Source organism: Lepidothrix coronata, unplaced genomic scaffold (genome assembly GCF_001604755.1).
Source record: "Lepidothrix coronata isolate B3197 unplaced genomic scaffold, Lepidothrix_coronata-1.0 Scaffold117, whole genome shotgun sequence".
Taxonomy (NCBI): Eukaryota; Metazoa; Chordata; class Aves; order Passeriformes; family Pipridae; genus Lepidothrix; species Lepidothrix coronata.
In genome coordinates, this window is record NW_016690297.1 from 2,880,198 (window position 1) to 2,902,292 (window position 22,095).

General features: G+C 43.8%; 1 protein-coding gene across 2 annotated transcripts in view; it reads right to left on the bottom strand.

The window, feature by feature from the left end:
- The window catches only part of ADCY8 (adenylate cyclase 8), a 125,140-nt gene extending 108,313 nt beyond the window's left edge, over nt 1–16,827 (bottom strand). For both annotated transcript variants that reach the window (XM_017825253.1, XM_017825252.1), the window contains exon 1: nt 15,898–16,827. In XM_017825253.1, coding sequence (XP_017680742.1) covers nt 15,898–16,827 — 930 coding nt within the window. The remainder of the gene's footprint in view (nt 1–15,897) is intronic.
- Nucleotides 16,828–22,095: the final 5,268 nt, after the last annotated feature.

The window sequence follows — 22,095 nt, forward strand, 5'->3', positions numbered from 1 at the left end:
TGCACATCTTCAAAATTATTATAATGATAAAAAAAACCAGGATGGTCTACATCTACCTACCACCTAACTTTCACTAAGAAGAACAAGAGTACTTGTATTTCACTTCTGTGTTTTATACCATCCTTTACCTTGAAAAAAAAATCCATCATGAATTTGGAAAGTATTCACGTTTCAGATACTCTTGTATCTGGCAGGAGTAGAAATAGTTGCCTAAAAATATGTCATTAAAGTAATCTGTACAGTTTCCCTGAATGGCTGCTACTGATTTTCTAGTCTGTAAATGAAAGCATTTTGCTGAAAGACTGAATTGCTCTTCAAAACATGAGAAACGTGATTAAAATATCCTGGTAAGGTCAGAGCTTATTGCCCTTGAAGAGAACATTAACCACCCGGTTCCCTCATTTACAATTGTGCTCTGCTAAGGGCTTTTTCTTTATTGAAGAAAGAAGGAAATATTTTGTGTCTGTTCTAAGGTAAAAGCCAATTCCCTGCTTTCCATCAGAGTGGGATGCTCAGCCCTAGGGAAGCTGCTACTCCAATAACAGAAAACATCCATTGGACCCACTATGGGTGTTACACAAGAAGAAACTTTGCAAGAGAGGAGCTATCCCATGAGTCTTCACATTTAGGGTGGATGCAGATGCAAAGTTAGAACCAGGACTCTTCCATCTCTTAATGATGATCCAGCTACTCAGCAAGCATGAACAAATCACTGCATTTACTTATGTATTTCTGTATTGTTTCTATTATTTTCATGTGGACCATATCTCTAAGAATAGTTCTAAAGTCAGCTGCAGTCCCAAAGATTTCAGAGACACATCTTTTAATGTACACAGGTATTTACATATTTTCTTAGAGCAGAAACAACCAAGAAAATTCTTATTCTTTGTAATTAGGTGGCATATGCACTACAAATTAATATAATGAACAAAATCTATAATAACAATGCTCCTCTGAATAAATTTATATTATATACATATGAAAATAAAACAAATCAGACCATGTTTATGACATAAGAGGAGGAAGACTGGAGGTCAAAAAAAATGAGCAAATGATGACCTGAAAAATACTTTTCACTGGGCAAAAATGGCCCCAACTTATTCAGTAGATTCCCTCTTTTCTGCTTCTTCATCTCCAAAAGGACTCTATTGACAACACAGTCCTTTCACCAGTTGTTGGAAGAGACAATAAGATTCTGTCATCTTCTTATGCCATCCCTGATATTATTGGTTAATGGTTTATCCAACATATCCTTAATAAACCACAACTATAAACACCTGAAGATGTAGCATTTCAGGCTATATACATGAAACTAGTTCAGATTAATCCATCAGCTTCAGTGCAACAATCATTATAAATACAAAATTATTTTCTTCTTTGGAAACTGGGGCTCGGAACACTTGGCATCGTAGCCAGAATGAGGAGCCAGTATAATTTAATTGTAGAAAATAGGGCATGAGAGGACCTTGATATGTCACTTAACCTATGTTGTAGGTCCTGGATGTTGCCTAAATCACTCCTAAAAAAATGACTCTCTAAACTGCCTAATCATACCATAGGGTAAAGCCTTCCAAAGAAAAATGAGGTTATTGAAGTTAGAGTTATTAAATTGTTGTTTCAAGGTTTCTCCTACTATTTGATGTAACTATTCCTTATAATAATTTAACACATCATCTCATGGTAGTTATAGATGAAACAAGAGAACAATTGATTTCTTCCTCTCTGTAGCAACTCCTTCCTTATTTGAAGGCTGTCACAGCTGTTTCTTCAGCTTCCTTTTCTCTAGAACAACCTCTATCTTACAGAAATAGTGAAAATGAGCAGGATCCACTGAGACTGAAAACACTATGTTTAAAGATCATCAGTGCTTTGTTGGGAGAAGGTTAGTGCATGGGGTTTTTTTGAAGGATAGTGTCAGTTGCTCAAGATGTTGTTCTAGCTTTGTTAGACAAACTGCCTAAAAGTAAATCCACCACCAGCTTTCTTTGGCAGGTAAGACTGCTGAGAAACCCAGAGAGAGACCACAGTACACACACAAGTATATCAGATATCTCCAAACACTTATGGAGCAATCTGATCATCTGAAATCGAATGGTTGGTAGAGGAGATCTTTTTGCTGGTGGAAAGAAAGGACACATATTATTGATATTCTTCAGCCTCTCCCACTTGTAATATTGCACAGATCACAGAGATCTAGAAGGTGGAGGCAGAATTGTTTGCCAAAGGAAACACAGAGTGTGCATGTGCCTGATGTTTGCCATAAGCTCGTGCTCTGGGAGTGCCTGATGTCACCAGATGGGAAAAGCGAGGTTGCTGCTTTGAACTTTGGACCCTATAATGGTGATGAGCCCATAGAACAACTCTCGTGAAGAAGTGATGTGCCAGGTCAGGTGGACTTGGTTGGGTTTATGGTTGTACTGGATGACGTAAAGTGCCCTTGCTAATCTAAACGGTTGTATGATTCTATGATACAGGCCTGCAGCTAAGTCCCTCCTAGGACCTGAGGCCAGAATGAACTGAAGTGTGTGCATAGGCATGACATATATATGAAACCAAGTCTCACATTGTGATCACAGGAGCTGTTTCTTGCACATGACCACGTGATCATCTTCAGGCTGGATTTGGAAATGTTAGTTCTGCCCTCCAGATCCTCAGCATCTTCATATCTCCATACTTGAAACAATACATGTACTGCTGTCGCAGAATCACAGAATAAAGGAGTTTGGAAAGGACTTCTGGAGATCATATATTCAAATCTATTTCCTCAAAGTAGGATCACCCAAAGCAAGTTGCTTAGGGTCTTATCCAGTCAGATTTTTCCCAGAGGAAGACTTTACAGCATCTCTAGGCAACCTGTTGTAGTGCTCCTTCACCCTTACAGTAAAAAAGGTATTTTTATGTTTAAGTGGAACTTACTGTGTTTCAGTTCATGCCCATTGACGCTCATCCTGTCCCTGGGCACTGCTGAGAAGAGTTTGCCTCTGTCTTCTTTACTACCCCCAGCAATGTATTTATATATAATTATCAGATTACAACCCCACACACTCCCCCATACCTTCTCATCTCCAGCCTGAACAGTCCCAGCTCTCTCAACCTTTCCTTATTTGGCAGCCCTTCATAGGCCTTCTCTGGACTAACTCTAGTATGTCCATGTCTCTCCTGTACTGAGTAGTCCAGCACTGGCCATGGCACTCCAGATGTGTTTCACTAGGACTAAACAGGAAGGAAATATTGCCTTCCTCAGCCCGATGAGAATGTTCTGCCTGAGGCTTTTGGCCTTCCCACTGCTGTTTCATGGTCAATTTGGTGTCCACCAGGTCCCCCAGGGCCTCCTCTGCAGAGCTGCTTTCCAGATGGTCATCTGCCAATCTGTACTGGTGCAGGGGGTTATTCCCTTCAAGGTACAGAATGTTGCATTCCCCTTTTGCTGAACAGAGCTGGGGAAGGGTCTGGAGCACAAGTCTTATGAGGAGAGGCTGAGGGGGTGAGGGTGTTTAACCTAGAGAAAAAGAAGGCTCAGGGTAGGCCTTATAACTCTCTGCAACTACTTGAAAGGAGGCTGTAGCCAGGTGGGTGTTGGTCTTTTCTCCTATGTAGGAAGTGACAGGACAAGAGGAAATGACCTAAAATTCTGCCAGAGGAGATTTTGATTATATTGAAGGAAAGATTTCTTTACTGAAAGGGTGATCAGGCATTGAAACAGGGAAGTGGTGGAGTCACCATCCCTGGAACTGTTGAAAAGGCATGTGGATGTGGCATTTGGGGTCATGGTTCAGTGGTGAAAACAGTGGTGCTGGGTTAAGAGTTGGACAGATGATCTTAGAAGTCTTTTCCAACCTTAACAACACTATGATTCTACAGTTCCATGGTGTTCCTGTTAGCCCATTTCCCCAGCCCACCACGGCCCCTCTGAATGGCAGCACAGTTATCCAGGGCACCAGTCACTCCTCCCAGTTTTGTGTTGTATGCACATAAGATTATTGAGTTTGCTGGGAGACAGTGAATCCCACAAAATACTCTTAAAACCACTACAGTGATTTAAGGAGTCCCTTAGCTTGTGGAGTGTTGAAAATCTCTCTTGCTACCTTGCTGAACTTTTAAGTTCCTAGATGACTCTGAAAAATGGGCATTAGGCCAGATGACTATCCTGGGAATAATTTCTAATACTACCTATCCTTCCATGTTTTGGAGACCACAGGTTTCATACAAAGTCTGTGGGGAAATTTACGGGTTTTCTCTGTGTATGTGTTTATGATTTGGATTTTTAATTATTTCCTTATTTGTAGGGTGCTCTAGCATTTTCTCTTTTCTTGTCTGAGACTCCTTGAATTGCCATTATATGATAAAGCACACTAAGCTTTGACTAAACACCTTTCAAAGTTCTTTTAAAATCTGCAATGGCTGAATCCATATTGCTGTTAGCCAGTATATGACAGTTTGATTTCCAGATTATACTTTAAGTTTTTAATGATAGTAATTAGAAGAAACATCTCTTAATGGTGTGTGTATTTTCCATTTTTTAATTACACCTCTAAACCCTCTTTAGATATACACAAACTTTAGGAACATAGTAAATATTATTTTGACTTGCAAATGTAATTACTGAATCTGAAAGCAAGTTACAAAAAAAGGAATAAAGCATGAAATTTCACAGCATTGCTTTTGCAGAGTGTTTGTATCAATATAATACAAATATATGTAAATCTGTTAATTGGTTTGAAACTTTAGAAATTTAAATATGGGATATTATTTGATTTTGTTACCTACATTTGTTGTTTTCATATTTTAAAAAAATCAACTAGGTCAAAGTTAAATTACAGAAGCTTTGTATTGCAGAAGAAAACCACAAGTGACCTCAAATAGTCTTCCTTCTTATACATAGTCAGAAGGCTTCTTTAATAAATGCACTTGGATAGACCATTTGACCATTTTGGATTTTATTGTTTTGATCATTGATGGGATTGGAACTGATGACTTATGCTAGATACTTTACTATGTGGTAATAGCAAAGAAGAGTGGCTGTCATCAGAAAATGTACATAACTAAGCCTTAAGAATAACTAGACACAAGTAAATTTTTGCAGGAAAGAAAGTGGTAAGTCATTGGAAAAGTGATTTCTAAGCATGAAGAGCTATTAAGATTACAAGAAGATTATTGGAGGCCCTATCATCCTGTACTATCACATAGAAAATGAGAACACTTCATGTATACTTCTGTAATTTCTTACAGTCTCTCAGGTGACTAATGGAACGCAGCAGACAAAAGCTATTACATTAGCACAAATGAAATACATATAATAAATTCTTCTCTTCCTATTATTGTCAACAAGCTGCTATTACTCTCAGGATTGGGGAGAACATGGAAACTGTCATAGCGTCAGTCAGAGTGGCATTTGGTTACATTTTGGAAATGTCAACAAATTTTTACAGTAATGTCCTTGGGCAACATTCATATGACTCAAGGTCTGCCTAAGTCTCAAAGAGGAATTTTCACTGGCTAGTCTCAAGGACGTTCAGATCTTGGAGGAATCTGCTATAAATCTCTCCAACCATTTTGGGGTATACTCTCACTTAATGCTTCAAGAATTAGTTACTATATAGAATAATAGAATAGCTTAGATTGGAAAACATCTCTAAGATCATCAAGTCCAACCTATAACTCAGCACAGCCAAGTCCACCACTAAATCAGTCACTAAGTGACACATCTACATGTCTTTTAAATCCCTCCACAGATGGTGACTCAACCACTTCACTGGAAAGCCTGTTCCACTGCTTCAGTCCTTTTGATGAAGAAATTTTACCTAATATCCAATCTAAACCTCCCCTGGGGAAACTTAAGGCCATTTCCTCTTGTCCTGTCTCTTGTTACCTGAGAGAAGAGAGTGAACCCCACCTGGCTACAACCTCCTTTCAGGGAGTTGTAGAGAGCAATGTCTCCCCTGAGCCTCCTTTTCTCCAGGCTAAACACCTCCAGTTCCCTTAGCTGCTCCTCATGACACTTGTGCTTCAGACCTTTCCCTGGAGCTGCTCCAGCCCCTCAATGTCTTTCTTGTCGTGAGGGGCCCAAAACTAAATGCAGGATTCAAGGTGCAGCCTCACCAGTGCTGAGTACATGGGGACAGTCACTGCCCTCTGGTCTCTCTGGTCACACTATAGCTGATACACCCGGGATATCATTGGCCTTTTTGGTCACCTGGGCACGCACTGGCTCATGTTCAGGTGGCTGTCAACCAGCATCCACAAGTCCTTTTCCACTTATGTGGCATCTACTTTAACATCTTCTCAGCACAGATAGAGTCACTGACGATCAGGCTGAAGCAGAATAGAATAGAATAGAATAGAATAGAATAGAATAGAATAGAATAGAATAGAATAGAATAGAATATTTGAGTTGAATGGGACCTACAACAGCCATCTTGTCCAACTGCCAAACCACTTCAGGGGCCATCAAAAGTTAAAACCTGTTATTAAGGACATTGTTCGAATGCCTCTTAAACACCGACAGTCTTGGAGTGCTGACCAGTTCTCTAGGAAGGTTGCTCTAGTGTTTGAACACCCTTTTCAGTAAAGAAATGCTTCCTAATGTCCATTTTGAGCCTCCCCCAATGCAGCTTTGAACCACTCCAACATGTGCTATCACTGGATACGAGGGAGAAGAGCTCAGCATCTCCCTTTCCTCTTCCCCTCCTCAGAAAGCTGTAGAGAGCAGTGAGGCTACCCCTCAACCTCCTCTTCTCCAAACTAGACAAAAGCAGAGTCCTTAACTGCTCCTTGTAGGACATACCTGCCAAGTCTAAAAAGAATTATGTCAAACTGGGTCTTTTAAGAAAGAATTAAGTTATATGCACGCATTTCCACTGCATTTAATGTATTCATTTTTAACAAAAATCTATATGGCTGACAGAAGCCAATGCCCTATTCCTCTCTTGATGCATCATAGAAGGCGTCTGATATATTTTACAAGAAAAATCTCAAAGCAATATTAGCCACATATAGCAGCAATTGAAAAAGGCAAATTTTCTAATTAAATGAAGCTCAGAAAGGTAAAATGATATGTGTGGGTCAGCACAAACCAATGATAAATTTAGTGATGGAATGGACATGGTACTGATTCCCAATCCCTAACTGAAATCTGTGGTGAGTATCATTCCCTCCACTAAGTGAACATGCATATCTGCACATTAAATTAGACTCATACTGAGCACATGTGGGATGATTTCTGTGTCAATTATAACTCTATCTAGTATGCTTATGAAGATTATTAATACTAATAAGTGTTAGAGTAACTTTCACGTACGACAGAGTCATAAGCTAAAAGAATGTGAATATCTAGATCTTATACAGTTATTTGAATAACTGCCTTGAGATCGAAGTAATTTCTTTACCTTGTTCCAGAATTATAAACCACCTGGTATACAGTGTAATATAATTTAGATCTTCTGTGCTTATTCATTTTTTCCTTGCTGTTATTACTATTTCTTCTTTGCATTTTGTTGATAGTTATGGATTGATGGATGAGTCTTCTGCTGTACTAGACCCAAAATAAGGAGCACAGAATATTTAGCTGCATTCCTGAGTAGCTCTGAGGTAAATGAAGCAGGTGAGTTTGAACAAAGGAGAAATAATAAAGCGCCTGGAGATCAGATCCTTCCAAAGAAATAAACTGATTTTCCTAATTAAGATGCTGACACTGTTGAATGCTTCCATTGATTTCAGTAAAGGATTTCTGCATTTTATTTTTAAGGGAATGTACTGTTAAGACAAAGGAAATTAAAGATACAAGAAAATACAAAACTGTAAAGTGGTGATTAAATCAAAATTGAAAAATAAAATTGATGTAAAAGAATTAAATAAAATCACTCAAATAGTATTTCATTTATACATTCTGTTTTCTAGATTAAAAATAAATACATCATATAAAATCATAACACCAACAGTAGCCTGTTTGGGAAAAGTACAATTATTTGTTGGGGTCGTTACACCGATATGCTTCAGCTGCTTCTCAGGCTGCAGCAATGGTTAATTAATGAACTCAGCAGCCTTACTCTCTCCTCTAGGGCTAACTGTGTGAAGCCTTGCAGCAGAAGCTGGCAAATGAAATAGCAGCACTTCTTAAAATAGTTGCTAATAAATACAACTCGCACGATGAGATATTACTCTATTGGCCAATGGCTGCCTGGCTTTTGCAGTTCGCCTGTGCACAATTCCTGATGTTTTTTGTTCTAGATTAGGCAGCACCACACTGGTATCTCTGTCAGCAGATCTGGGTGTTTAGAGAGATAAACATGACAGAGCTCATTCCAAAAGATTCCTGGAGGAGCTGAATGTCCACTTTTGTGTTCTCTTTCAGAAGAAATGTGGATTCAGAACAATACTTTCCCTAAAGAGAGTCCTGAGAAGTCGTCTTCTTGATTCACCTAAAAATCCTCAAATCTATGGGATTCTCTATATTACACTCTCTGGGTTTTAAACCAGGTCCCTAAATCAAGCTGTTGGGAGTCTGTGAGTAAGGGAGGCCTTAATAATACCCCTTAGTAAAATCTTTAGTTCCAAGAAATGCCAAGTACTCAGGACTTTTTATGCTTGATCTCTTTTGACCAGACAGGTCTCTTTTATCCCTGGTTTGAATGAGCGAGGTTGTAACAAAATGCTCAAGATTCACTGCAGCACTAAACCAGTGATTTGCATTCACCTCCTTCCTTGGGCCAGATTGAAACTCTCCAGTCCTTTCTGCACTGGAGATAGGTACAAGCTGCACTGCACCAAGAACAAAGCAAGTGAAACAGAGTTTGTCTCGGAAGGAAGGACAAGATGAACAAAAAAAAGGCTCAGAAGCCATGAAGCAAGGTCCTTGTGTACCTCATGTCGAGACACACGACTACTAGAATATAAACCAGAAGCTTATGTTGAATGCCACTATGCTCTTACAGATCCTTACACAATATGCAAAAAGACTCTAATGTCTCAGATTGAATATAAAATAAACAGTGTGATGAATGAGAGGAGAGACAACTATAATGGAACTATGAAAGACAGGGACTATGTCTTAAACCTCATTTTTCCTTATGATTTAGAGAATCACAGTGATATTTTCCCATAAATATTTGGGTTCAAGAGTCATCATGTCAAAGAGTGGGGACCAGACTGTACAGTATGATGGTTCGGACATGTGCTCGAGGGAATGATTTAGTAAAATTATAAAATGTTCAGCAAGGACACCTCCAGACATGAATTCCATAATCACTTGGTTACAGAGTCAGGATTATTATATTTTTCTTTCCCATCCTGAATCTTAACCTTTTATATTCCCAGAAGAACAGTTGTGCTAGAAATTAGGGAAGGTTTGCTTTGGAAACTTTCTGGGGAGGTAAAAGAGGAAAATTTCAATCAGAAAAAAGGATTTAAACCTTGATCTGCCACATCTCAAGAACATCTGCACCACCACATTTGCTACACAGAGGAAGAGAACAATAACCGTCTCTACTGACTGACACTGGGCTGTGTGCATAGTACAACTGCAAAATGTGTTCCAAGTAAAACAGCGTTTGGATTCTAGGTAGGCTGCCTGGTAACTTTAACATGGAGTCATTGAGACACTTCATGAGATGCACAGAAACAGAAGTACAGCTAAGTGCAAGAAGATTACATTTAGAGAAATGTGACCATATACTCATAGACTTGTAGGATACCAGGTTGGAAGGGACCTCAAGCATCAGCTGGCCCAGACTTTCTCGACAAAAGCAGTCTAAACAAGATGGCCCACCACCCTGTCCAGATGAATCTTAAAAGTGTCCAATGTGGGTGAATCCAGCACTTCCCTGGGGAGATTATTCTCATTGCAAAAATTTTTCATGTAGTGCCCAATCAGAATTTCCCCAGCATTTACTTGTACCCATTACCCCTTGTTGTTTTCATGCAACTCCTAAAAAGACTTTCTGATCTTCTTTGTTGCCATCCTTTAAACACTGGAGCATGGTGAGAATGTCTATCCTGAGCCTTCTTTTCTCACGGCTGAACAAGCCCAGTTCTCTCAGCCTTTCCCCGTATGTCAGGCTTCACCCTCCTTTGGTCATCTTTGTGGCCCCTCTTCAGACTCTCTCCAGCCAGTTTACATCTTTATTGGGGACCAAACCTGAACACAGTATTCCAGATGTGGCCTGGAAAGAGCTGAGTAGACTGGGATAATGACTTCTTGGTCTCTGCTGGGAATGTCCTGGTCACTGCAGCCCAGCATCCTGTTGGCTTTCTCTGCCCCAGCTGCACACTGCTCACTCATACAGAGCTGCTTGTCTAGCAGGACCTCTGGGTCCCTTTCCACAGATTTGCTCCCCAGCCAAGTAGTTCCCAGCCTGTGCAGCAATCCTGGATTATGTTTTCCCAGATGAAAGATTTTACACTTGTCCTTGTTGAAACTCATAAGGATCTTGTTAGCCCACTCTTCCAGCCAACACAGGTCTTCCCACAGAGTGGTTTTCCCTTCCAAAATGTTGACTTCCCTCCTCAGTTGGTGACCATGGACAAACTTTGATCCCATATTCCAGATCACTTGTGAAGATATTAAGCACCATTGGGCTCAATATCAATCCCTTGGGGGCCCCACTAGTGATAGGTTGTCGCTTGGAAAAGGAGCCATTTCCCACCGCCTGCTGGGTTTCACTTTCAGCCTGTTCCCCACCCAGTGCACTGAGCACTTGTCTGGACCAGAACACATCATGTTGATATGTTAACCAGGGGCCTCCAGGGATGGAGTGCCAGGCAGGAGCTGAGTAAGGATTTCCAGGTTTGGAGTTTCCATCAACCCAAAAATTAATTTAAAAACATTATTCCTTTCTGTTTACTAAATTTCACCTTTTACATGAAACACTCTAGTTTATCTCATGCATAGTCAGATATTCCAGAAATAAGGGAAATGTAAGGAGGAATCCTTCTACTTGCCACCTTATCTGCCCTCTGGAAAGAGATGAATCCCTTGAATAGTTCTAATTTTCCCTTCTTCTCTTTCCTGTTCCAATGACATCACTGAAAGTGTTGAGAAGTGCAGTAAGAGGCTGCACTGGAGATGTTTATCCCCTTCAGTCTTCTGTACAGACTCACAAGGATCATTCAAATGAGATCTGCTGTTAATTGTCAGCTCTAAGTATGCTGCTCTGGTGTTTGATTATTTTGCATTAGATGTTGCTGTTTTGGAGCGCATGCCTCTTTCTAGGCCATGAGAAATAACAAACAAGCAATAAACAAAACCTTAAAAGCAACCCAGAAGTGTTCTGACAGCAGAAAAAAATGTCACATCAAATCTAGCAAAGTGACTTGCACTGAGAAGAACCACACTAACTGTTGTAGGCTGAAACCACCTGATAAAAGCAGGTTTCATTCATGGTTTTACCTGAGTTCCTCCATTTTGGAGGCAATTAAACATCAAATTGTAAATATACTTAGTCTATTTGTCCTACTTAGCACAACAATGATGCAGTGGCTTCAAAGAAAAGTGTATTCAATTCTAATGTAATTATGCTGTGACCTACTGATACTGGTCAGGTGATATTACAGGATATAAAAGGAAAGCAGTTCGTAATCTAGTCTAAAATCATACAGTCAGGTTGGCCACGACAGACTATTGCAGAAAAATTAATAACAAATAATACTACAAAAGTAACCATGAGAATAAAGGTGGAATGTTTTGATTCTAATTTTCAATGAGTAGCTAACTTTGAAATGTCCTTATATTTCACAGATTTAATAGATTTTCCACAAGCATTTGGCAGAAATTTTGAAGAGATGAGTGTGTTTTGTATATACACATATACTGATATCTATGATCAGAATTTGAAAACATGTAGATGGAATATGAATGCAAAAGCTGTCAGTTGCCATTGTAATATTATACAGATTTATCTCTGTAGGGCTCCTTGTGACTTCATGAATTCTGTCTTTCCTCTATTAATAACGCTGAGAGAGGAGTTGGGGAAAAAATAAGCAAGAAAAAATCTCCATATTAATTCACAGAACTGCCTAGGCTTGGAAAGACAGATGGAAACAGAGAGAAAAGAATGAGTTTATCCAGTCATAACACTACCCACTTCAAGATTATTTCTAAACGTGTTTTTAAATTTTTATTTAATATGTGTAATTTAGGATTTAGTCCTTCAAGATATCCCTTATGCAGATGATTTACTCACAGGAGTAGGCTTGCTGACTCTGGTGGAATTTTCTCATGTGAGTGAAGATTGTAAAGGCAGAGGATTAAAATCCAGAGTGTGTATGTAGCTTACATAATTTCAAGTCTGTCAAAATTCATATCTATATTATCATCTGCCCATGTTACATAAGAGGAAGGAGCTCTGAGTTGTTTGTTCTTCCCCATATGCCTGAAACACATGTATAGTCTTAGAAATTTTGGATTGTATAAATTATTACCAAGGAAAAAGTACGAATGAATGAAATACAAATAAAACTTTCATTTTGGGTCATATCAGAGGCAAGCACCACCCCCAGGATGGTGTCTGATAAGGCACACATAACAAGCACTGCACTTGTTTACCAGTAAGATCTTGCATTATCATTTGCTTCCTGACACAATCTTTAGTCAAGTCAGCACCAGTGCTGCCTTTACCTAAGTCAAGATATCAGTTCCTTTTTCGTGTTTACACACACACACACACACACCTGAGCAACAGCACATTCCTCAGCATTTCAGGCTGGGATCAGCTGGGTTTAAGGGTGGTTGTATCTCCCAAGAAGCACTCAGCACTTGGCAGGATTGAAACTAGTGAGTCTACATTCGTTTTGGTTACTTTAACAAAATCTTATTTCAAGGTAGTCTTTCTCCTTCATCTTTATCTAGAATGTTGGTTCAAATTTATTTTGAGATGCAAGGAAAGAAAAATCAGGTGATGTCTTAAATTTTACTGCAAGAAAAAAAAGGTGAACAGTGAGCATTATTTTTATTCATGATAATGAATGCTTTGTTAACTACAAGAAACAGCAAAATCAGGCACTAGTACTGCATGCTTCTGTTCAGCATTACTAATGGTTTGAACTCCTGGTGAACATACTTATCAATGAAAACTAATATTAATTAAGAGGTTAAGGGAAAACAGGTCAAAGCAATTGATTTTCCTCCTGTGTAAACTGTTGCAACTTTAAGATCTTAGACTTATAGTTGACTTATAAGTGTGTGACTGAGAAGAGAATCAGAACCATTTTGCCCATGGATACTACTGGGTACAGTACTAAACTGACTCCAGGGTAGACAATTCTTTCTGTTCAGAATTGAATTCAGTATTTTCCCTGCATGAAATCTTTATCTTAGAAAAATCAGTGGAAAACCCATTATATGTACCATGATCAGAGTTTTACTTTCTGTTTTTTCTTTCATTGCATACTTAAATTTCTGGTTTTGGTCCAGTGTAAGCATCTGCCTGCATTCTGAGGCACAGCAAGATGCTCACAGATATTGCTACTGATCAAATAGTTCACTTAGCCTTGTAAGGCTTCTTTGAAGGACAGATGCAGCATTTTACCTGGGAAAATAAACCCTGTTAGAAAAGAGAATGTTTTGCCTGCAGGGTGAAGAAATCTGCATTGGCCAAAAAATTTCCTACATAAACTTGATGACACAGCCATTTAAATTCTCTCTGTTCTCTTGAGAAGTAACAGTTATATGCCCTCCATCAGCCGTAAAAGCCCTCATTCACTAACACTTGAAAGGGCTAGGCAATTCTCTGCAAAAAGTAAAAAAAAATGGTGCAACACCAGAAAGTGACAAAGTAAGGCTGCGCCTCCCCCCGGGCACCAGATGCGGCTTCCCGGAGCCCCCAGGATGAGCCCTGGACCACTCCGCGAAGAGGATGGGGAGTCGCGGGAGACGGGTTGGGGGTCGCGGACAGGGTCCGTCCCTCCGGGGCCGCTGGAGGGAGCCCCCGGGCCGCGCCGCGGCGGCTTCAGCACCGCGCGGGGGGACAGCGCCCGTGGAGCCGCGCTCCGCAACCCGCGCATCCCACCGCGCTCCCCGCGGCATCCGGCTGCAGAGAGCCAGCCCCGGCGCGGGGAAGGATCCGGCCTCTCCCGTAGGGACTGGAGGCAAAGCGGCCGAAGCAGCGCATAATCGGGCGACGTTAAGCGGTCCCTGGGCAGGCGAGAGCCAGTGTAAATAAGCACCGACGTGTGACAAGCTGCACGGATCCTGTTAAGGGATTTATATATGTAGTTCATGAAGGCAATCATCTGGCTGACAATCTCTCATTGTGCACCGCTCAAAGGCAGTTCATTCACACAACTGTCTGCAAAATGAAGATATTAGTATCTCTCCTGGGAAATGTCTGTGGCAAATGCTTGTGTGCGTGCGCGTGTGCGTGGACCGGCTAAACAGCTGTGATACTGGTGGGTAATGAGATAGCAGCGCATTACTCATTGCTCCAAGAGAGGACATGGAAGTAAATGAAGAAATCAGCATAACTCACACAGCTATTGACCCATCAGTAATAGCACCAGCAGTGCATGGGAGTAGGACACGGTGCGCGGCTGCAGTTCATTCATCGGCATGTTACCAAGAGCTGGGGAACAACTCTGCACAGCCTAATTGTCTTACATCCACAGGGTTTAGCCAGGCACAGCACACCAGGGCACCTTCTCCTGAAACAGGATGAACCCAATCACTGGGAAGTGAGTCAGGCAGCCCACAGCTAACAAGTGCATGGAGTAAGGGAATGAGCAGGGTGTGCAGGGCTTTGGGGATTGCCAAGGTCTAAGGAATGTAGATGTGTCTGTCCTAAGAACCACAATCATCAAAACTTCCAGGTGCAAGATCAGTCACTTCCTAGCTGCACATCTCATGTAAACAATATCCCACCAACAACACATTCCTCTGTACTCTCCCTCCTTTGGGGATTATCTGCCAGTACCTCCACCCCCTTCTCTCCAGAGCCAAATGGAGATGATAATCTGCTGTGAAATATTGGTAGCACAGAGCTGTGACAGTCTGGGAAGGGAGGGGGAAAAGGAGCAGCTAGAATCTCCAGGATTAAGTTGTCCTAGTTAGCCAGTGTTTTCTTGCCTTGCAGGGATATTGGGAATTTGGTGCATTCTCACTTTCTGTGGAAGAAACCATCTGAGTGTTAAGTCAGGTTAGACCTGGTTTTAACCCTGCAGACCCTATCTTGCCCAGTGCCTCTCAGCGGTTTGCATGACACACCACTCCACCATGTAACCAGTACTCTGTCCTAGACCTCACTTGTAAGGATGCAGCACAACAACATTTGCCCCATGACTACCAGCAGAAAAGATTTCTCAGTGTCCTCCAAAGACAGCCTAGGATCTCACATCAAATATCCCCAGGGGAGCTTTGCCCTGGTTTCACTGAGGTTTCACTGGTTTCTCCTTGCTAAGGAGCTTTGCTCCTGTTTTCTCATAACTCAGATCAAGCTGCCCTTCACATATAAGTATACCAATTCCCCCAGCTGATTCAGAGTTAAAAAGCACGAGCAAGAAAAATGGGCACAGTGTGAAAGTTTGGCTAAGACAGAGTCATCTCAAGCTCCAAACCACTGTTGGAAGGCAGGGAGGGGAATGATAAATGACCCATCCTCCCCACTTGCCCAAGGAGCTTCTCCCTTCAAAAGTTATTTCAAGGGACAGCAGTGTAGTGAATGTACAAGGAGAGGGGGCAGGGTGGTTAGGAATTGTCCCTACTCCCAGCTTGAGGTAAAACACTGGGATGAGAAAAGGGTGGCAGAGGAGAGGGAGACAGAAAGCTTTCATTTTGCCTATGATCTCCCCCCTGGGTAATGAACTTCTGAGCACCTGATTGTAAGGGAGAGGATCTTTTGGGACATTTACACCTCTTCTTACTCAGGGTGATGGAGAAAGAGGACAGTTCCCACCCTCTCCTCACCACAGTACCTGGTTGAGGGAAGTCACGGCGAATCTGGGGATTACCAGCTGCATGACGAGCTGCAGGACAGAGGTGACCAGCCCAGCCAGGATGGCCCAGGTGAGTGGTAGCGGGAGCATGCTGTAGGTCGCAAAAAGCGTGAAAAGCACATAGCCAATGCCGTCCCCAAGGAGGCCACAGCCCAGGCCTGCTGCCAGGATCTGTGTGGCCATGGCCACCCAGGTGACAACACCACTGTACTGCAGGTAGGTGTACGAGGTCGTGTCCTTCCTGACCACCACTAAGGCACAGATCACCACCTCGATGCCAGTGAAGAAGCCCAAGAGGATGCCCTTAATAGGGTCCATGGGAGCAGAGGCCAGGGTCAAGTGGAGGAACAGTAGGGTCAGCTTGGTCAGCACGTCCAGGATGTTCATGACCACCTCGGATTTGCGCCGCTGGCCCAAGAAGTAGCGCTGGTAAAGGCGCTCCAAGTCCCGGGACTTGAAGGAGTTGCGGAGAGTGGGGAAGATCACCCCGCGATATGTATAGCCCCAGTTGAGGAAGAAGTCGGAGTTGCTGGGGGCACAGTCCAGGGGCAGAAAGCCCAGGTCCCCACTACTGCTCGTGCGCTCCGGGAAGACTTTGGTGCCTCCGTTGTTGTGGCGGTCGCTGCCCAAACTCCGTCCGGCCGACTGCCGCCGGAGGTGGTGGTGGTGGTGCGGCGGGTGGGGGTGGTGGTTGGGACAGCAGGTCTCCTCGGAGCTGAAGCCCTTGCCCCCCCCGCTGCTGCTGCCGCCGCTGCTGCTGCTGTGCTCCTGGATGAAGCGCTGCTCGGTAATGTGGCGCACGGCCGTCTGCCACAGCAGGCGCTGGGGTCTGCCGCTGCCGGGGGGGGTCCTGTTGATGGTGTAAAGTTCATCGCTGTCGCTCAGGCACCGCACCTCCGAGAGCTCCATGGCGGTGACTGGCGGGGGGCAGAGCACCGGCGCGCGGGGCGGGGGGGCGGGGGGCACACACCGTCTTTGGGGAGGGGAGCAGGGGGAGGGATGGAACCACGGGAGAGGAGGGAGGGGATGGCGGAGGGCGGGCGGCGGCGACGGCGGGGTGGCGGTGCGAGGATCACATTTATAGGCAGGTCCCCGTGTCTGGCGGCGCGGCTGGCGGCGGGGCTGGTTGGCCGCCGGGGTCCGGGGGGCGGCTGCGCCGGCTCAGCGCAGGCGGCCCAAGCCCCGCTCCCGCTCCCCCGGCGTCCCGCGGAGCCGCATCCCGCGGAGCCCGGCGGCAGAGCAGCCCCGGAGCCCCGGCGGGCTGGGAGCGAGCCCTTCTCGGGGCGGTGCGCTGGGAGGGAGCCGAGCCGCGGGTCCGGAGAGGAGGAGGAGGAGGGAGGAGCGGAGCATCTACGGGCGCAGCCCCGCTGCCCGGTGGGAGATCCTTGGCCCCATCCGGAGGCCGGAGGCACGGAGGGGTGGGGGCAGCCGCCTTGCGGAGCCGTTCACTGCGGGCAGCGCCTCTCTCCGGGGATCCCGGGGCTCCGCTCCGAGGTCTGGTGCCCGGGAGCTGCTGTAATTCCTGCGACTGCGGTCAGCGGCAGCGCTGCGAGCTCGGGCAGGAAGGGAGAAGCAGCCAGGTCGCGGGCATCCTCGGTCACAGCTCCGGAACCGCCGGCCGGGGGCTGCCCGCCCGCATTCCCTCGACAGCGGGGCATGTCCCGCAGGGAGCGCCGCCCGGGATCACGCGGAGCCTCTGCCATCCATCGCAGGCTCCCGGCTTGCTTGGTAACGAGAAAAAAGGAGAGGGGAAAAAAAGGAGTAAATAAAAAATCACATCAGAAACCAAACCTAAAAAAAAAAAAAGAAACGACAGAGAGGGGAACGAAAATCCCGCCCTAAACTCAGAGCTCTGGGAAGCCCGATGGGAGCATCTCAACTTCTCTGCGGGTCGGGGCAGGGAGTGCTCCGGCTCTGGGGCTTCCCTGGCGGCAGGGAAGAGGAGGAGGAGCAGGAGGAAGGGACCAGGGCAAGGCGTGGGGAGCGCGGTGCCTGCGGGGAGCCGGCGGCGGTGCTGCCCCGGGAGCTACCGGGACCAGCGCAGCGGAGCCGCCGCCGCCGCCGGAGTGGAGCTGCGGGCGGGCGGCCCGGGAGGAGGCAGAGCCCGGCGCGGTCAGCTGATGCCCGGCACGTCGGCGGGGCTGCCCTCATCCCCCCCGCCTCGGCCCGGTTAAAGCAGCCGCACCCGCGGGGCCGGGAGGGGGTCAACGGGCGGGGGCTGCCACAGAGCAGGTCCTCTAGTCCCAGGAGACTCCTCCGAGGGTCACTCGGGTTTCTCTGAGCTGCACTTCTCTGGGTGTCCCCGGACTGTCCCGCAGTGCCTGACAGGTGCATCCACCCAGAACGCTCAGTGGGAGCTGATGCTGCAGCCGGGCATCCCTCTGATCCGGCACAAGGGAGAATCTCAGGCCTTGCTTGGAGCGAGCGCTCCTGCCCTGGGGTTCGGGAGCCCTGGGAACCCCTCCACCTCTGCCTGTGACAGTTCAGGCCCTCTCAGAAAGGTGCTGTCACTGCCAGGATTGTGACTCCGGTCACCTTGTGTTAAGTGAGTGTGTGTTTGATGGCTTCTATCCTGACAGCACTTACATTAAAGATACTGGAGAAATAATAGAAACTGTCCCATGCACAGAGCCTGGAGTTAAAACCACTCCTCACTTTGCACTTTGGCAGATGAAATTGTCCCTGCTCCTCTCCTTATGGATTCTCTTTGTACCAGCAAACCTAGAGTGTTGTGCACAGCCTGGAGAAGAGCAGGTCTTTACCCTTCCTATCCCTCCTCTGTCCATAGTAAACCTTGTTAAAGGGTCTGAACCGTGTCCTGGAGGAAAGGCAGTTAGACTGTGGCAAATTAAGGGAGAGGTGTTTTCTTTGTGTTTAAAAAGACAAGAGTGATGCCTGCTGTATTCCTTGAGATAAATGTACAGCTTCCTTCTGTCAGCACTGAGGATGTGTGGGGACAGAGGCACTGCCTGGAAAGGAGCTGTGCTACCCTACAAGGAGCTCTGGCTTCTGTTGGGAGTTGGGGAGCTTGAACAAGGCATGTGGTGCTTGACTTCCAGTGGGCCTGAGCCTCCATGAACACCCTTCCAGCTGTCATTACTTAGTTCACCTTTTATTATTATTATTGTAAGGAAGACATGGAGCTTTAGGAAGGATTTCACTCTTTGTTTCTGTATTTGCACTACAATAGATTTGGGAATTCCAGCCAAGTCTGTGTCCCATGTGTGAGGCAAGTTTTGTACAGATATAAGCAGAGGAAATTCTTGTTCACAAGAGCCCAGATAAGGAAAGAGTGATGTTTTTGTGAACAGGGATGGGTCTTTCCTGTGTTTCAGCATGACTCTGCTAACCTGGAAAGGGTTAAGACTAGTTTCACCATAATAATAGAGACACATATCCTTACTCCTAGATAAATTCCATGGAAATTGCAACATTACTTCAAGATGAAAATGTTACTGTAACTGGCGAAGTCTTATATAATGACTTATATATTTCTTTTATAAAAGGAATTGTAATTGTTAGTGGTATTATCCCAGAGCACTGAAAGAAATCAGATTGCTCAACATAAATCATGCTAAATCAAAGGAAAAGGAAACAAATTTACAATGCAGCTTAAGGAGACATCAGTTCAAAAGAGATAAGATGAAACCAAGATAGGGAGCTCTCAGTTCTCTAATGTTACTGTAATCACTGAATCACAGGACTGGAAGAGTCCTTGGTCTTATGGCAGAATAAGATCTACCCTCACCATTCTTCCTGCAATAGAGGCTCTGTACATCTCCAAGCAGTCTATTTTTATGCTTCTCCATCCCTATCATTTTCATATCTAACCTGAACTTTCCTTGCAGCATTCACTAAGCAAATCACATTCACCAAGCACATCACTTCTTGTCCTGTCCACCACAAAACAAGGAGGCCAGATTGTCCTGGCAGTAGTCTATACATATTTAATGACTGTCTCCTCCATCCATTTGCTCTTCCTCTTCTCATTTCTTAGGCTAAATAACCTAATTTCTGTCATTTTCCTCCCCATGGGTCACATTTTCTAGGTCTCTTTTCTGTTTGTTCTGGATTATGTACACTTTTTTTGTGATGTGATTTTACTCTTTCTTTTCCCTCTGTGAGATGCATACAGCTTGGCTTCGTTCTACAGTGGAAAGTTATCTTATGTCTAAGACTATACTTTATGATCTGCACTCCTATTTATACATCCTGTGAGATATCTGTCATCCTCACACTTACCCAGAACTGATGACCTAATGAAACTTTGCTGTCCTCAAGGCTTGGGCAGGTGTCACTTGCTCCATATGTGCATAACAGCCTACATGAAGTATCTTGCATTTGCCCTCACTGGAATATATTGTACTTTTTCCACCCTGTATGCCCAATTTGAAATAGAACATGTTGAGTACTAAACCTGTCCTCCTCCATGCCAGCAGCCCTCCCCAGCTCTGTGCCATCTGTGTGTTTGGTGAGCCTACTCTCTCTTCAGTGGTGATGGCAAAGCAGTGCAGTGCCTTTAGGTAACAGTCGATGTGCTCATTTTTTGCCTGTATTTCTGAATCAGCCTCAGAAGTACTGGGCATCTTTGTGGAGGGTTACCAAGAGGGGACAAGGTCTTTCTGAGCACAGGGACCCACTGCTGCAATGCTCTTGGCTCTGCAGAGTAAGGAGGATGCCTGACCATTCTGGGGAGTAGGAAAGGGGTGAGCCTGCCACAGCCCTGGCTGCCACTGAAGGGTGGATGAGCTCTAAGTCCCGATAGGATTCAGTTGGCACTAGATTAGAACTGACCATTATTCAGTCTTTGTTGCTATTTGATTTTTTTTCTTTTTTTAAAAAGAGCTAAATGACTTGGCAGTGCCACAAAATCACTAAAAGCCATTTAAAAATAATACTGTCACTAGAAGGCTTTTGAAGGATGAAATCAGGCAGAATTCATTCCTCTTCTGTCACCTGAAAGTTTATGTCACCCTCCTCTCCTTCTTCCCCCTCTCTACCCACAGCAGTAGCATTTCTGTACAGTTTAATGTTATGATATTTAATCATGCAAATAATGATCTCATTCAATTTAGTAGGACTATTTATGTCCTCAGGATTGTGAACCTGGCACTGTGCTCTGCAAAGCACTTCAGGGTTCTCCAACAAACATGGCTTCAATATCCAACACACTATTAAGGAACACTTGTCTTATTATACATCCTATTTATTTAAGTATAGACTCCAAAAAACAATTTAAGAAAGGAAAAGTGAACAATTGACATATAGCCTCTGTATCTCTTCATGTACACATGAAACATGAAACTTCAGTAATGATGGAAATGGCAGAACATGAGCAAATTGGCCTAGATTGTCTCCTTACATGTTTGGTGGTTTATGGGATTTTTTTCCCAATAACTCCCTCTTTTTTTTTTTTTCTCTTATGCTTGGCAACAACTTAGACATTCTAATATGTAAAACAAAAACCAAAAGAAACAAACAAACAAACAAACAAAAACCAAACAAAAAACCAAACCAACAAACAAAAAACCACCAAACAAAAACCTCACAAAAAAACCCCCAAACGACTTCTGCTATTGATTAAGTCTTCTTTTAAAAAAATCTGTCTATCACTTTTCTTAAATGAATGTGTATCTCAATAAAGTATCTGTCTCAATACAATGTTGAAGAAAACACAGGGCATATGGGAATGAATTGAAAATTGTAACACTGGATAGTAAAAGCATTCAGACTGATTAATGAAAGCCATGGTAGAAGAAAAGCCAGGTTTCATGGACTGAAAGATCAGAGAGAAAGAGGATGAGGACATACAGCTTAAGAGATGATGGAAACAATCAACTTTTCCTGGGGTTTGCAGATGATTTCTCTCAGTACAGTAAAAATAACAATGACATATTTTAAAGTTTGCAGGCAATGAAGCTAAATTATTACATTCTGCAGCAATACTACAAGGTCTGGGGAAATGAAAAAAGGAACAAAAAAATAAAGAATTTTTAAAAATCAGGTCAGTTATAGTATAAAAAGGTAGTAAGAAATGTCAATTTTAATGTCCAGACTTTAAAAGAAGATTTTTACTTTGCTTTTTCTTCTTTTTTTTTTTTTTAAGGGTTTGTTTTTTTTTTTAATATGGATGCTATTGTTTCTCCATGTTATGAAGTTAAAGTTCCCTCACATGAA